The sequence below is a fragment of the Ammospiza caudacuta genome, chromosome 13 (genome assembly GCF_027887145.1).
Source record: "Ammospiza caudacuta isolate bAmmCau1 chromosome 13, bAmmCau1.pri, whole genome shotgun sequence".
Taxonomy (NCBI): domain Eukaryota; kingdom Metazoa; phylum Chordata; class Aves; order Passeriformes; family Passerellidae; genus Ammospiza; species Ammospiza caudacuta.
In genome coordinates this window covers 13,810,053-13,826,707 of record NC_080605.1, presented here as the reverse complement: position 1 = coordinate 13,826,707, position 16,655 = coordinate 13,810,053, and the positions used below count along the sequence as shown (strand labels likewise).

Below are 16,655 nucleotides of genomic sequence, written 5' to 3'. Positions count from 1 at the left end.
TATTGAGATGTTCCTTGTGAGAGGTTCAGGAGTTACTCTTCTTGTCCTGAAAGGACTTTTCTTCCACAGCACAAACTCATTTGGACACAGAACTTGTAGTAAAGCAAGGTGTGGGAGCTCACTACACCTGTGTGCATTTTTTGCCTGTTTTCTGTTCTCTTACACCACAAATTGTTCAATCTGCAGGTCAAACTCAAGCAAATTTGAGTGTGGGAGGGAAAGCAGACTTCAGAAATCCCTTCAAAAGCCTTTAGGTTATGTGGTATGAGAGAAAAGGGAGAATGGAGGTGCAAATCCAGAGGAAGCCTTTGCTTTAATGCCCTGCAGAGCAGGCCATGTTTGTGGAGAACACTGTCATTTGTTAATGTCCCTGTGACATGATCCAACTTTGTATTTAAGATGTATTTTTCCTCCTTCAGCTTTCCAGAGTGGCTTTGTTTGGTTTTTTTTCTTTCCCCAAGCAGTTAGGACTGTTTAAAATCCCGGATCTCTGATGAAACCAGATCTGCCTTCGATACACATTAATCATGGCTGGATTATGGGGTTGGAGTAGCCACTGGAATTTCTTTCTGGTGAAACTGGAAGTGACCTTTGTTTCTTCTTGTTCTCTGGGTCAGTCTCAAGCTTAACTGGACATCTACAAAGGCTGCAGCTGCTAACAGAGACCACAAAGGTGACTGAGGGGTGAAGAGCAATGTCCGCCACTCTCGTGCCTTGCTTCTGCTGCTGCTGCTGTAGTGTTGGCTGTGGATGTCTTGCTGATCTCCTTCCTCTTGGTAAGCACAGGTCTGGGCAGAGTGGGAAAGGCACAAAACTGCAGAAAATTACAATGCGAAGCACTTGAAAAGAGGGAAAATCCACATCTAATAGGAAAATCCTGTGGTAGAGTGTGCTGAGAAATCTGTCTTGGGACGTAAAGAAGGCACAGGAGCTGTTGTAAATAAACCCTTCAGCCTGGAACGTGCAAGCAAACCTGCATGGGGAAATTCTTGTGCCCTTACGAAGTCAAGGCAAAGTCTCTGAGGCTTCGTTCTGACCTGGGGCATGCCCCTTTGGATCAAGGTGGGGGACTGGGGCCATTCTAATTCCTAGTCAGTAAAAACAAATAGCTCTAGCAACAGAGGAGAAGCATGAAAACAAAGTTACTATCAACACTCTGCCTTTTTGAAATCCCTTCCAAATTCTCCAAGGATAAGATCAAGGCGAACAAAAACAATAACAGCTCTGTGTGGAAAGAAGGTGAAAAGGCAGCTCCCTCAGCAGCACACACCCAAGAAATGGGCTTTGCTTTGCTTTCTTGGAGCTGACATGAGCCTGGCACAATTCAGTAGCACCCCAGAGCATCAGCCAGGTATTTTTTTTAACTTTACGAGCTCTGTAATGAAAGCAGCGGTCGGCACCCCCTGTGCCAGAGCACTCCAAACCTGCCCGAGATGGAATGTGCTGATAAAGAGGAATATTTCCTTGTGGACTTTGTTTGAGACGTACATTTAAATATTGCTAATTTCCAGTATCAGCCTCAGCAAGAGATCCAGCCCTTGGTGATCCATCTGTAAATGGTGGCAGCTCTTTCTAGCTTTGAATGTTTAATTAGACAACAGATTTCATTACTTTGTCTCCCAGTCTCTCAGTCCTCCTAAGTGGACCAGAGTTTTCTCTGAAAGCACAATAAAACAGCCAACAATCCATTTGTTACAATGAGATGAGGCAGCCTTGTGTGTTAGGTGTATGAAAATGTAAGGTTTTGGTGTGATTGCTGTGTAACAAACTAGCAGAGCTCAGAGTTGTGAAATGTTCACCTTGAGAATGAAATTAATTCTTTAAGTAAGAACAATATTTCTAGAATAATCTGATGGTTTAAAAGTCAACATTTTGCTGCCTTTTATAAGGCAAATTTAAAGTTGGGCATGTGGATAAACATGAGTGACCAAGATGACTGAATAGTTGGAGACTAACTTACAGTATCTTCAGGAAAACTCCTTAAAAAGAGAAGGTAAAAAAATAAACTACATTCACAATGCAATTTCTTTCCACCACTGGATTTCTGAGAGGAAATAATTATATCTCAAAACTTACAAGAATAATCTCTTTAGAATCTGAAAAGTCACTTAGACATTATCTGTACCAAGACTGAATCACCTCTAGCTGTTTTACTAAGTATAACCAAAAGTATAACAGACTGTAAGACAGCTTGTTCAGTAATAAACATTCACATGTGAAAGAAGAACAGAGCTTTGAGTCACTGTTTAGCTTTCTTCCCCATGATCTCAAATTAAACCCATGAGCAGCTATCCCTACAAGGGCCTTGCTTCCATGCTTTGAATCCTGACATGCCCTGTGCTGGTCATGCAGGAACAGACACTGATGCAGGGTACAAGCCCCTCTCTCTCTCACATCAGCCACCAAATTTGTTTGTGTCAACCAATGTCTTACAGCGCTGTATATGCTAACCGGAGGGGAAAAACCCAAAACAAAACCAAAGCCCAAGACCCCCTGAAGACTGGGAAAAAATATAACTAATCCAGAATGATGATGTTGTATTTGGCTTATCAGATTGATTCAAGTGGTGGAGGCTGCTATGTGCATATTTTGACTACCTTTTATACCTCTGCTTGTGACAACTGTCACCCTGATTCTTTCATTTGGAAGGAAACTTCAGATATCCTGGGTGGGCAGGTTCACATCCCCTCTGAGCTGCCTGAATACAGCAGCTGGCTTGTGCTAGGCCTGAGGAACTGAAACTGTCTGCATTGTCCATTCTCACGTCTGGAAGCCCTCGAGATGTGAAAATCCGCAGGCACTTTCAGAACAGCTCCAGGATTTCACATCTTGTCTGGCCCTTTTATGTCTGATTGTGCTTAATGTTTTTAAACTTTATAAAAGGCTCTCTACCATTGCATGCCATCCCCAAAAGTTATGCATATGCTTTTGAAGAAGGTCAAGGGAGCCTTTAATCTGCTTTGCTGAGACCCCATCTGGAGGACTCCATTCAGCTCAGGGGATCCCAGAACAGGAAGGAAATCAACCTGCTGGGGCTGGCTCAGAGAAGACTGTGAAGATGATCAGAGACTGCAGCACCTCCCCTGTGAAGACAGGCTGAGAGCTAGGAGTATTCAGCCTGAAGAAAAAAAGGCTCCAGAGAAACCTTATTGCAGCTTTTCAGTACTTAAGGGGGGCTTATAGCAAAGGTGGGGACAAATGTTTTAGCAGGGCCTGTTGCAATAGGACAAGAGGTAATGGTTTTAAACAAAAAGAAGGTTGATTTGGATTAGATATAAGCAAGAAATTTTTTACAGTGAGGGTAGTGAGGGACTGGCACAGGTTGCCCAGAGAGGTGGTGGATGCCTAACTCCCAGAAACATTTAAAGTCAGGCTTGCTGGGACTCTGAGCAACTTGGTCTGGTTGAAGATGTCCCTGCTCATTACAGGGGGATTAGACTTGACAGCCTTTAAAGGTCCCTTCCAACCCAAACTATCCAAGGATTTTAAGTTTTTAATGGATTATCAAATGCAGTGTAAGGAGACAGTGTGGCTGATAGCAGCACAGAAGGTAACACAGAAAAAGCCATGTCTGAACAACAAAATTGAGTGCCATTAGCACTGTCTGTGTACTGATAAGAGCATCTCCAGAGCTATTTTCACAAAGGCAGTTCTTAAACACTTCCTTTCATGTATTTAGGCTTGTGTGAGTCACATTTTGTGCTCAGTTAAACTTTCTCCTCATTGCTCAACATCTGGGATAATGACAGTGCCTGCTTCTTTACATAGATATCTCAAAATCTTCATCTGGAGATCTCGAGTTACTGATAGGTGGGCGAATTAAGGCATTAGAGGTGAAGCCAGATGCCCAAAATCATCACTTAGAAGGCCAAAGGCAAAGCTGGAAGAGGCACCCAGTCCTGGCTTCTGCTTGCCAGACAAGGGAGACTTTGAGTTCAGATAATATTTCTTTTAACAGTTTGTACTGTGATTGATAAAATGAGAAAAAGAGGGGGTTTAAAATAAAAACTGCATACTTCCATTGCCAAAACATGTATGGATAGCACAGAATCATAGACATGTGTACCTGCTGCAATCATCATCACTATCCCAAATAACCAGCATGAAAATCAAGTAGCCTTCTGGGATAATCTGTTTTAATTCTCTAACAATTGTGTAGCTCAGGCTGCATTGCATCATTTGGAGGAATAATTTGTTCTGATGTTCTCAGGTTTCATTTCATATTGTTTTTACTAGGGAAAAAAAAATCCATAACCTGTATTCCCCTGGTTAATGGAAAGAATTTAAACAGATTTTCAATTCATTAGGATGTTGTGTATCAAGGTCATTGATCAGAGGCAAGCTTTGCTACACCAGACTCCTGAACCTTATATCACACTGCACTTTCATATTTGCACATTTGTGACCTTTTTATGATCAAAAAGTGGCTATCAAGTGTCAGAAGGATGTATTCAGGTGGCTGTCCCAGGCTGTGCAGGCCATGCTTTTGGGGAGAAGCAGCACATGTATGTATGTTACTGAAACAAAGGCTGTTCATGTGTGAAGCACACTGTTGAACTGCCAGTGCTCACAACCAGAGGCAGCCCAGGGTGCCCAAATCACACAGCTGGGAAGGGATGGCTGTGTCTACTGGCTTTTCATGTTGGCCATGAAGACTCAGGTATTGTGTTGCACTGCAGTAGTAACCCAGGCTGAAGCCGAGGTGTGGATACAGCTTCTCCAGTGTGACAATAGCTGTCACTGGGATGCTCACAGGGGAGGCTGGGAACTTGGGCTTCAACAGCCTCAGCGAGGGAAGGGTCCTGGCTCCTGGCTGATACTCCACATGCTTTGAGTTATTTTGAGTAGCACCTGCAGGCATCTTCTTTTAGGAAAAAAGGCTCCAGCTTTGGCATCTGGAATGAAGAGATGCATCTGTTTTGTAGCCTGGTTTAGAGAGAAGACACATGAGGTGCTGTTTCCTCCCTCATACCTGCCATGCTTGGTGTTTTTAAGTGGTAGTAGGCAACTTCCCACTCATAATGCAAAATTGGATTGTTTTGTTTAACTGTTGTGGTATGGCTCCTATCTCTGTGTGCTAGGTAAGATGTTTAGCTATCAACTTTGGACTTGGCTAAGTCCTCAAAGCTGAACTTTGTTGCCTCTGGAGTTCCTACATCCATCTCTGCATAAAGTGCTTCCACTTTATTTAGTGCTTCCACAGACATGAACTGATTCTGATGGCTCATGGTCCTTTTCATTGCCCATTGCCCATATCCTTCACTTGGGTTGTTTTGGGAGTCCTCAGATAGGATAAATCTTTATGCTGATGTATGCAAGCTAAACATGAAAGGCTGCTCTGGGGGTGAGCTGCAGTATTTCAGGATGATTCCTGCATGTGCCTGTGGGTCCATGAACTGATCAGCACTGGTGGGGTGACTCCCGTGAAGATATTCTGGCTGGGAGCATCAGTTGTAGTAGCAGGGAAATGAAAATTAGTCTGGGTAAAAGAGCAATTAATTTGCTCAATTCCTCCCCCTTCCCCCCTCTCCCCCCACCAGTTTTGTAGTACCCATAAGCACAGACCTTGCATAAGTGGATTGCATTTCACACCTAATGTGCATAATTATATCTTGCAAGCAGTTTATTAATGGATCTATAATCACAGAGTAGCTTGTACATACATAATGCTGGTGTTTGATTATACTGCAGCTGCCATAGATCAATGGATACACAGGAGTCTGGCTTATTAGTGTCTCACACGTGTGAAGTCTAGAGAACAATATAACACCAGTGCCATGCAGTTGCTCATCAAATGCTGCTACCTAGGGGAAAGCAGAGGCTTTAAAGATGTGGTAAAGAAGGGTTATAGAAAGAAGAGTACATAACAGGACTTGGAACTTGAAGAAAGCTCCCTTTCTCAAAAACACTCCATCCGTAAATCCTTCAGTGGTGTCTGTCTCAATTATCAATGCACTGCAAACATGCTAGATCTTATTTTGGAAAGGGATCTGTTCTGAGAATTCACTCAGAGAGCAGCATGCCTACAAGCTTGACCATTTCTGTTTTCTGAAGGTGACTCACCCAGAGGACTGATGAGCAGCCTAAGTTCTTGAGAATCAACAAACCAGGGATCTGCAGGCTGAGCTAAGCCTACTAAAATCTGAGCAGCCTGAACCAGGGTGAAATGCTTTGTGGAGATATCACCAAGATGCCTTTGGGAAGCAGTTGCATTTGGTTATGCACAAGGAAAAAGGTTCTAGCTTGTTTTGGTGTGTTGTGCTAAAAGCAAATAAAAAAGTTTGGTGAGCTGCAGAATTCCCATGAGGTTGCATCCCATCTCTCACACGTTAACCTCAGCTTTCCTCTCATGTCCCCCAGCTACCACCTGCAAAGCTGCCTCTGATCTGTGTTGACTCTCTGGCTGGGGGCCAGTGACTCTGGCCAAACAGGGTAAATAACCGCAAATTATGCTCTAGACTTTCTTGCAGCAAAGACATTATTAGTTTGTGTGCTTCTCCTCCATCCAGTTAGGAACAAAAAAATAAGAACTTCGCTGTCTTTAAGACTCTAATTGTCTTGTTAAATGTTGGGGGCTGAGAGAGGTAGAGAAAAGAAGAACTGCTGCGATTTTATAGCTTTTCTTGATGACAAAACATGTCTAAAATAATTGTTTTCTTTATATGAACATGAATTAATTGGTTCCCTTTGCTAAGAAGGTATTCATTATTCAGAGCAAAAGCTCTCAGCTAGCTTAGTGTAGAGAAACTGGATAAATTCAGAAGAACAATATGATCCTGTGCCACTGTGCTCTATCTCACCCCTTCCTGCTATCCTGTTTCTGCATCAACTAACTGAGGCAACAAGCATGGGCAGTGTCTGATCTCTTACAGACTTTCTGATAATATTGACTCACTTTATTTAAAAGAAAAACTTTGGAAAGATGAAAACTGCAGGATGACAAATGTTAAACAAAGAGCTGCATGGGGGAAAGCAGTCAAACTTGATATTGCTTCCAAAGTCTTGAAAAATATATGCCAAGGTCAAAACACAAAACTTGCTAGGTGATTATATCTCCTGTTTCTTATTTTAGGGCTTTACAACCACTCATATTGCTTTTGACCTTGGTTTTTTTTTTTTGTTTTTTTTTGGTTTTTTTTGGTTTTTTTTGCAAACTGTTGTTTGGAAAAAGGCACAGTCAGTTTCGGGGCTGAGGAGATAGAACTGAGTAGTGAAAGATTATTGGAGGTCAAGAGAGCAGATTTCTACCTTATGAACTTGGCAGCTCTCCTGCAGGCCTACGCTCCTGGTATTGATCTTGCTGTAAGATGAATAGTGATATGGATTTTTTTTTTAAATGTCTTATTTTGGGACCTTTTAAATGTGGCTGACATTCACGAAAATTTCACTTTAAGGGTTGATATTAATCTAAATGAATCAAGACAATACACAATATTTTATGTTTTCAAGCTCAGTGTATTTTCTTTTCAGATTGGAAAAACCCTTCTAAAACAGTTATTTTAATGCTTTTAACTTCTGAATTTTCCTGTATGTCTGCAATACAGTAACACAGGAAAAATCAGAAGAAATAGCCTTAACAATTGTCTTCAGTTTTCCTATTGATCAGAAATGTATTAAGTTTCTCATAGCATATTTTCTACATTTAGAAGAAAAGTCTAAAGCTTTTTTCTGTGAAGTCTGTATACAATAAGTTAAGGATTACAGTAACTTCACTCATTTTTTTATTATTTTGCTCATACTTGATTCAAATTATGTCTTCTGGCTTACCTTAGCATTGCTGTTTTCGATTTGCATGACTATGTGTAAAGTTAAGATTATAATACTGCGATGTTAGAAAACCTCATTTCTTTGTCAAAAGATCTAATATACTCTAATATTTTAATGTTGGCAATAGGTATTGTAATATGCTTTTTGGTTCATGCTGCCATCCTTATGATGCTCCAGTGCTGCTAAAAACCTGGGGCACTAGTTGTAGGAAAAAAAGTCCCAGAATATTGAGTTGGAAGGGACCCACAAGGAACATAGAATCCAACTCTTACAACTGCACAGGATATCCCCAAGAGACACTCCATGTGCCTGAGAGCATTGTCCAAATGCTTCTTGAACTCTGTCAGGTTTGGTGCTATGATCACTTTCTTGGGATTGTGTTCCAATGCCCAGCCACCCCGTGGGTGAGGAACCTTTTTCTGACACCCAACCTAAAGCTCCCCTGGCACAACTTCAGGCCATTTCCTTGGGTCCTGTCATTAATTGCCAGAGACAACACATAGGTGTCTGCTTCTCCACTTCCCCTCATGAGGAAGTTGCAGACAGCAATGAAGAATCGAGGTACAAAGTAGGTATGTATGAAAAAACAGATGTAGAGGCAGGTGATGTATGTCCTGCAGTGCTCTTGGATTGAATTAGCTCCTGTAAAATGTGTGCTCATGAAGAATGAAGAGTTCAGGCTGCTGTGTTTCTAGCCTGAAAGTTAACTTCTCAAGCACTGCTGTAACGAAGCGCTGGGTTTTGGTTTTGCTCTAGACTGACACCACGACTTCAAAGACACCGAGCCACATCCTGAGGTGGTGATGGTTGCTCCTGCTCCCCTCGGGAACGGCCCCCGTCCCGGGCAGTGCGGCTGGGCGGGCGGAGGGACTGACCGATGGACGCACCGCGTGTGGGGCGGCAGCCGGACAGCGGGCCGGCTCCTGCCAGCGGCGGGCTCCGCGACCACCCCTGGGCTCCTCCAGCCTTCACGCTGGCCTCGGGGACGGAGCCAGACGAGGAGGTGCGAGGCCAGCGCTGTCCCTTCCGACCTGCCCCATCCTCACCGCCACCCTCGAGGCGGGGGGACGCGGCGCGGCCACCGCCTGCTGCCCACCCGAGCGGGCCGGCGGAGCAGGTGGTGTGAGGGGAGCGCTCCCCATCGCCACCGGGGCGCGGGGGGCGGCCGCTCCCTGCCCGCCGCACTGCTAGGGCTGCCCCCCTCGCAGCGGGGAGGCGGAAAGCGCCGAGCCGCGGTGTCGGGGGCAGCGGTGTCGGGGGAGCGAGAGCAGCGGCCCCGCTGCGGGCGAGCCAGCGCCCGGCCGAGGGGCGCCGAGGGGCTCTGAGTCACCCCTCGCCCGCTTCCCGCCTGGCGCGGCGCATGCGCGGCGGCGGCGGCGGAGTTGTGAATGGCGCGGCTGTTCGGGCCGAGTTTACGAGCCGGGAGGAAGTCGGAGGGGAGGGAGCGGGCTGGGGGCGGGAGCGGGCGGCGGCGGCAGCGGCAGCATCGAGCTCCGGCGGCGGCTGCGGCTGCTCTGCGTGCGCCGCGGGAGGAGGAGGGACGGGAGGAGGGAAGGGGGGGCGCCGCCGGCGGGGGCTAACAAAGGGCGAGGCGAGCGCTGGGGCTGGGACAGCGCGGGGCGGGCGGGAGGAGGGAGGGAAGGAAGGAGGGCAGCCGGCGGCGGCGGCCCCACCACCATGCCGCGGGTTGTCCCCGACCAGCGGAGCAAGTTCGAGAACGAGGAGTTCTTCAGGAAGCTGAGCCGCGAGTGCGAGGTAAGGCGGCGGGGCTCCCCCTTCTCTCCCTCCCTCCCTCCGCCCGCCGTGGGTAAAGTTTTCGCGGGCCGCGGAGGGGCCGGGGCAGCCCCGCACCTCCTCTCAGCTGCGGCGGGAGCCGAGCCGGCGGCGCCGGGAGGCGCAGTCAGTGCACTCCGCTGGCCCCTTATCGCCGGGATTGGCCCCTCCTGATTGCGCGCCCTGTTCCCCGCAGATTAAATACACCGGCTTCAGGGACCGGCCGCACGAGGAGAGGCAGGCCCGCTTCCAGAACGCCTGCCGCGACGGCCGCTCCGAGATCGTAAGTGGCGCCGCGCTCCCCTCGGTGCCCGCCGGCACCGGGCCGCGCTCGGCCCGGGAAATAAAAGTTTGGGGGAAGCCGTCGGGGCAGCGAGCGCTGCGCGGTGCCCAAGCCCGAAGGCTCGGGGCCGGGACGGTGCCTGGGGCCGGTGGGGGCCGCGCCGTGAAGGAGAGTTTTGCTTAAGGAGGGGAATGACATCGGCTGCCTTTCAAACGCCGAGGGAAAGGAGGTTTTGGTGAGCAGGCGGCATTCCTGTCCGCCTTAGGAATAGCGCTGTTCCAGTCGGAGGTGTCGGCTCGCTCCCGAGCGGGGACAGCGGCTGTCCGGAGCCGCGGTGACAGGGGAGGAAGGAAAAGCCCCGGCAGTGGGAACGGGCTGCGCTCCTTCCCTGGGCACGTGCTGCAGCTACGAGCTGCTTGTTTCAATATTCAGCTTCTTTTTCTTCTTCTTTTTTTTTTTTTTTTTTCTTTCCGGAAACAGTAGCTTTGAGAAATGAGTAACATTGTTCAGAAGGTGCTTGCTTAAAGTCCTGAGTGAGCTGTTTGATGTATTTGTGAACTAAATCAAACGCTTTTAAAATTAGGCTTTGAAACTTGCAACTTCAGCTCCGTTTTTCTCATTCATTAAGGTTAGTTAGTTACAGACTACTGTCGCCCTTTGAAATAAGAAGTGAGGTGAAGTATGGCTCAGAGTAATCAAGAACTGACTATTTCCTGGTTTGATTTCTGCTCCAGGTTGCTTCTATAGAATTCCATAGCCTTGTTAAGTTTGTAACTCTACTATTGAAACGCAGAAGTAACCTCTTTTTCATTTACAGTATGTAGTGAAAGATAAGGTAAAATAGAAAACAAACCCCCCTTCCACCAAGTTTGCTTTTATGAACATTCTTTAATTTCACGTGGTATACATACTGCTAGTCAGTTCACAATGAAATTATTCTTATGAACAATGCAATTACTCTTATGCATATCCAAAAATACTTGAATACCAGTTGCTATAACTGATCTCGTTCTTTTGCTTTTGTTGGTAAAAGGATACATACTCAAGAACACAGTTACCTTTTACTGAATAACTTTATTTTAGCTAAATCTAATCCCTGCTTGTTATCTCTTATTTTAGAACCTGCAATATTATTTTACAAGAGGCTTCCTGTAGACCGGTTCTTAATTTTACTATTTATTTTGTATTCATTTTTATTTGTCCCTGTTTGCTTCCTTTAAGAAAACATCAGGGAAACAATGGGTAGGTAAGGAAGATACAGTTTGCTAGCATTGGAAGTTCCTGTACAGGTGAAAGTGCATAATATACCCAAATCCTTGCCTAAAGAACAAAGTGACCATGTAGCTTATAACTAGCTTTCTAATGCAGCCTGTGCAGTTATTTATATAAATGGGAAATCACTGTACTTCCACCTTTGTACTTCTGTGCCTGCTGCTGCCTTTTTTTTGCCAGAACTTCATCCCTTGGAAGCAAGCAGTGATGCATGTTCTACATATTTTCACTCTACTTAATTATAAACCAGGCTCTATATTTCTTCATCTGAAACATCTGGTTTTGTTTTGTGACCAGGGCATGAGTAGTCAGGTTTATTTAGAAATGTAGTGTATGTAATGACTGATGTTAAAAAGAGCTAGTAATTTTACTTCTTTTTTTTTTTTTTTTTTAGTCTTGAATGTTTTTCCAGACATCAAGGATTTATTCTTTTATCTCCAAAGGGAGCCTTTGCAAATGACCTTACATATTTTGAAGCAGAAAAAAAACCCCAGAGAACAGCTCAGGGATTTAATGTAGAACCGGCAGTAAGTTGTTGGTTATGTGTGTCAAATAGCTCTTGATTGAATAAAGGAAATAATTAGCGATGTTACTGAGAAGTAAATGTGAAGTGTATTGAAAAAGATTTCACATTTACTGGCAATGCTTTGATAACTTAAATAACCTCCCATGTTTGGTTTGCTTTGGAAGGTGCTTGTATTTACGTTGTCTGTGTGTGGGTCAGGTCGCCCTTGTACTACCAGATAAGCTTTTCACAAAATTTGTAGCATAAATGTCTGATAACTTTTCAGACTGGGCTTTAAAAGGCTCTGCAGACAAAACTAGAGTTTTCTTGCTTTGAAGTTTAAAACCAAACTAGTGGTGAGATTTCTTTTTTAATCATTGTTATTTTTTATTTAATTTGTTATTTGGTGGAAATTAATGGCTTCCATGTAGTCTTATTTGGTTATTAGCAGGACTATTCTCGAGTTTATCAGTATTTGTGATTTGATTTGGGAAGCATATGGGTACTTTAACTGGATGGTTTTGTCTCTTCAAAGGGAGAGAACAGGCTTCAAAAATCCAGAGAACAAATATCTACATAGCTTTTCATGGTTTAAATTGTGCCTGCCTGTGTGAGGATGTGGAATTTTTGTACTTTTATCTTCTTCTTTTCTCCGGTATTTTCCCCCCCGTTTTCATGGCCCTCTAGCACACATTGGGGGTGGAAGCAGGAAGGCATGGGCACTTCACTGTCTTGCTGGGTTTCCCAGAAAGCAAGTGCCGTTCTTTTGACCAGTACCCAGAAATGGACTGGTCCATAGGGCTTCAGTGGTCAGCTGGTTTACTCTCAAAGATCTCACTCCTTGATGTTTGAAATGCATAAATTAAGGAGTATAAAACACATATTTACTAGAGATGCTCGGAGGTAGGAAAACCATTCTTGAGCAGACTAAATGGTGAAGACTCAGAGCCACAAATATTTGAAGATGGGTATATTTTCTTTTGTTGATACTAAATAACATCCCTTGCTAAAGCAAAGGGATAATAGGAGGCAATGAGCCTGCTAATGATGGTCTGTAGCTCTGACAGATTTGATGCCTCCTATTTGTGCAAGTGTATCCTTGATGAAACTTCTGTTGCATCGATTGAAATGTTTGTCTTTGCAAACAAACATTAATGCGCCAATACAGTATTCTTCTGCCATTACTAGAACTGGTTTGTTAATTTTAATGATGTTGAGAATGTGCTTACAGGAGACAAAACAAGCAAACACAAACAACAACAAAATTTTTAAAATCTGTTTTTAAGAATAGCCTGGAACCAAAACTGATTGTGGAGCATTAGTCTTCCTTGGTGGAGGGGGGGAAGAGCCAAGACAAAGCACTTCTACTTTCAAAATGGGAGGTATTAATCCTGTGACAGTGGTGCAGTCCATGACTGGAAATATCTTAAATAACACGTAGCTGTAGTGTCACAGGTAGCAGTACAGTTATATCATGAAGTGTATGAATTCTGGGTTGCTTGAAAGAAATCTGCTCATCAGGAAATTCCAACTGTTAAAGTAGTAGTTGTATAGCTTTTAAGAAAACTATATTCTAGATTAATGGCCATTTAAATCTAAGTGATCATGGTAAGAGATACTGTTGTTTGATTGCAACAAATTGTGTTTAACCCTGGGATTTTGATAGGAATGATATGCTGTGAGCCTGTGTGAGTATTCACATGCTTTCCGGACAGCATGCTCACCTGTACCAGAGAAAACTATAAATACTGTGAATCTGACTTCTGCTTGCAAAAATAATTTTTTATTTCATGTCTAGGAATTGCTGTACTCATCATCACTTGGAGTTAAGATATATTAACAAATACAGGGTGTTTATAAAGAAAACTGAATCCCATTTTCATTTGAAATGGTAGAAAATTGTTTGCTTGAAAGCAAGGCATGCTTTTCCTAATGGGTTTAAGCCAGTCCCTTTAATGATTTTACAAAGGGCTGCAGCTGAGAGGAATTCCTACAGTTGCCTTTTCTTACTGACACAGCATCTGCTGGTCTGGGTATCACTGGTGTCTTAATGTGGCGTGAGGACTTTGTCCTGTGCAGCTTGATTGAACTGTGTATTGATGCTGCATGCCAGCAGATTATAAAATAGGAATATTTATCCTTCAGTTAAGTGTCTCTCTAGGTACAATTAGATTGTGAAAGGAAACAAATACTTTTCTTTCAAAAACAGCTGTCCTTAGTAATGGGTCTAAGGAGTTAATTTTCCTTCAGCAGTACTTCTTTTAGAGGTAGGCAGCCTCTTTGAAAAGCCTGGGCAGTTTTTGACATTGCAGGTACTAAGTTGGTGCAGGGTATCCAGACAGAACTGAAAGGACAGATTCTAATGTCAGCAAAACTGATTTGAAAGAAGTATTGATTCCATGTTGTATTTTATATCCGAAGCAGCCAATGGCAAATGTTGTCAAAATGGAATCAGATGTTTGTAACTTAATACTTAAGAAAAATGATGAGTGCATGTTTTTGACTTTAAGTATTCTCTATGCTGCCTGGCTTAAGACATAAACTGATGTAAAAATAAATGACTGCCTGCATAATTTATGTAATGTCTTGCTCCCTGATCCTGTTTGTATTGATTTTTCTAAAAGGCTTTTGTGGCCACAGGAACCAATCTGTCTCTCCAGTTTTTTCCGGCCAGCTGGCAGGGGGAGCAGCGACAGACACCGACCCGGGAATATGTTGACTTTGAAAGAGAAGGAGGCAAGGTAAGGAGGAAATTGTTCAAACTGAAAGAAATTTTTTTTATTGTGCTTATGGTCCTACTGGTATGGACTGCAAGTATGATGTGGGATTTGTAATGTTTCACACCTCCATGCAGGTAGGTAGTGATGTGAGTGCAAGTGAAAGGATGGCAAGATAAAATATTGCTTTGTTTTAAAGCATGCTGATGTTTAGGCAAATGGAAGAATTGGGAAACATGGGCAGTACTGGTGGCTTTGCATTATTTTGAAAAAGAGAAATGTTTCTGCTGTCATTTTATGGTAAAATTTTGGAGAACAGTCTAAATTTGGTGTTGTATAGGTGCTTCTAAAGAAATTAGACTTTGGCCAATGAATTGTGGTAGACTAATGAAAATTTGCACTTTCAGCAGGTTATTTCATTGTGTTTTTGGATGCCACTTGGTACAGCAAGCAGTCAGTGTGCTCTAAGTGGAATGAATCTTTTTCTCAGTTTCACCATCAGCTACAATACAGAAGCAGCATCACCACTTTCAGAATTGATTTCTGAATCTCTTTTTTCTGAGGTAGCTGTCCCATAGGCTGATATTGAAAGCTCAAATTCCCTAGTGGCAGTGATGGTTACTGTGAAGCTGTATTAGATATAGTCAGAAACCTTGCCTAGTCTCATCAGAATAAAGTTAGTGAAATCACCTACAGCTGGTTTGGTTTTACAGGAAAAACATACCTTTAAAATATAGATGCTGTCTCTTATCTGTGCTCCTGTGGGTCCTTTGGGGCTGATCCAAAGATCACTGAATTCAGTAGCAGATTTTCTTCAGAACTTTCTTCAGTGGGTGTATACCAGCACTTAAGCCCTCATAGTTTCTCTGTTTCAGGCTAATTTTTGTGTCTTTTTTTTTTTTTATTTTTAAAAACTTTTAATGGACTACAAGATCCTTCCTTTTGCCTACATTTTTTCTACCTACTCTTGTAACAAGAAACAGCTAATGCTACCAAACCTACCAGGCTGGAGGAAATACTTGAAGCATATTCAGGTTTAATGGCATATTGGGTCTTTTAAATGCTGCTAGGTGGAAGATAAATATTTCCTATAGTGGTAAAACTTGATTGGAAGAAAAAAAAATTCCTGAGGGCAGTTATGGTATGTGGAATTCAAGTTAATGAGTTTTTTTGGAAAAAATTGTTTTCCATTTAGTCCTGTGAGGCTTGCAGAAGTTTGACAAATTGGGGGAGAAGTGAAGTTGGCTGTCTGGGTAGTGACTGCTTTGCTAAGGAAACTGAATTGAATCTGGCTCTTACTGAAAAATATTGATTCTGGCTCACAATTGAATGAGGAATTTTTCTTGTAATGTGTAAGAAGACTGAAGTCTCTCTTCTTGCCAGTTCAAAACTAATTTTATTTACTCCTATGATTTTTTTTTAACTTTGTTTTCTCTGAATGAATTCTTAAAGTACTGAACTACTTCATCCATTTTCTTGTGTTGTCTTAATCATGTAAGAGCATGGTAGGTATGCTGGATATTAAAATAGAACATGAGCCTCATTAATGAATGCCACTCCTTCTTTTATGTGTGTTTACAGTAAATTCTAGACTGCTTCACTGAAATGTTTAGAAGAATTCCTCTGAATGAGGCTAGAGGTGGACAGGCAGATAAATGGGAATAATGCTATGCTCTGGTATGAACAAATCACAAATTCACTGTTGTAATCAGCCCTCACTTGTGTAAATCACTGTGCTCTGCACAGAGTTGAAGTGCTCTGGAAGTCAGCCACTCCCATGGCTGGAGCAGAGGAATGAGCAGTGGGAGAGTGTTTTATGTTATCAGCGGAAACAGTTCAAGCCTTTCATATGAATTGTCTGAGATTGTTCTCTCTAGATTTTTGTCATTTGGCTTAATTAAGAATTTCTTTCACAGGCTTCAGCAGTCTCTTAAAACCATGTGATTTTTGTAGCTCTGTGCAGCATTGTTTTATGAGCTTTGATTCTTGAGGCAGTGCATAATGTGTGTTTGTTCATCACTGGATTTATGCCAGTAAGGCATGTTTTTAATTATATGAATAAAAAAAGGCTAAGGGGGAAGCTGTCAGTTAATTATTATCTTAAGCATTAGTTTGAGATCTAGAATGTAGATAAACTTACCAACATTAGAATATTTTTATTCTGGAATTCTGCTTCGGTGTTTGGCTAAACAATGATGGGCCAAAATAGTTTCTCCAGATTTGAAGCATGTCACTATTGTGCTAGAGCAGTTTTGTAAAGAGATTGACAAAGCTACCAATGCAGCATCTGCTAGAATTGCTGCCTAAATGATTGAATTTTAGAAAGAGCACCACTCTT

The 16,655-nt window shown here is 43.2% G+C and overlaps 1 protein-coding gene across 2 annotated transcripts in view; it reads left to right on the top strand.

Moving 5' to 3' along the window:
• The first annotated feature begins 9,333 nt into the window (after positions 1–9,333).
• The window catches only part of CBFB (core-binding factor subunit beta), a 37,833-nt gene continuing 30,511 nt past the window's right edge, over positions 9,334–16,655 (top strand). For both annotated transcript variants that reach the window (XM_058813371.1, XM_058813372.1), the window contains exons 1-3: positions 9,334–9,522; positions 9,737–9,823; positions 14,225–14,341. In XM_058813371.1, coding sequence (XP_058669354.1) covers positions 9,445–9,522; positions 9,737–9,823; positions 14,225–14,341 — 282 coding nt within the window. In that variant the 5' untranslated portion in view covers positions 9,334–9,444. The remainder of the gene's footprint in view (positions 9,523–9,736; positions 9,824–14,224; positions 14,342–16,655) is intronic.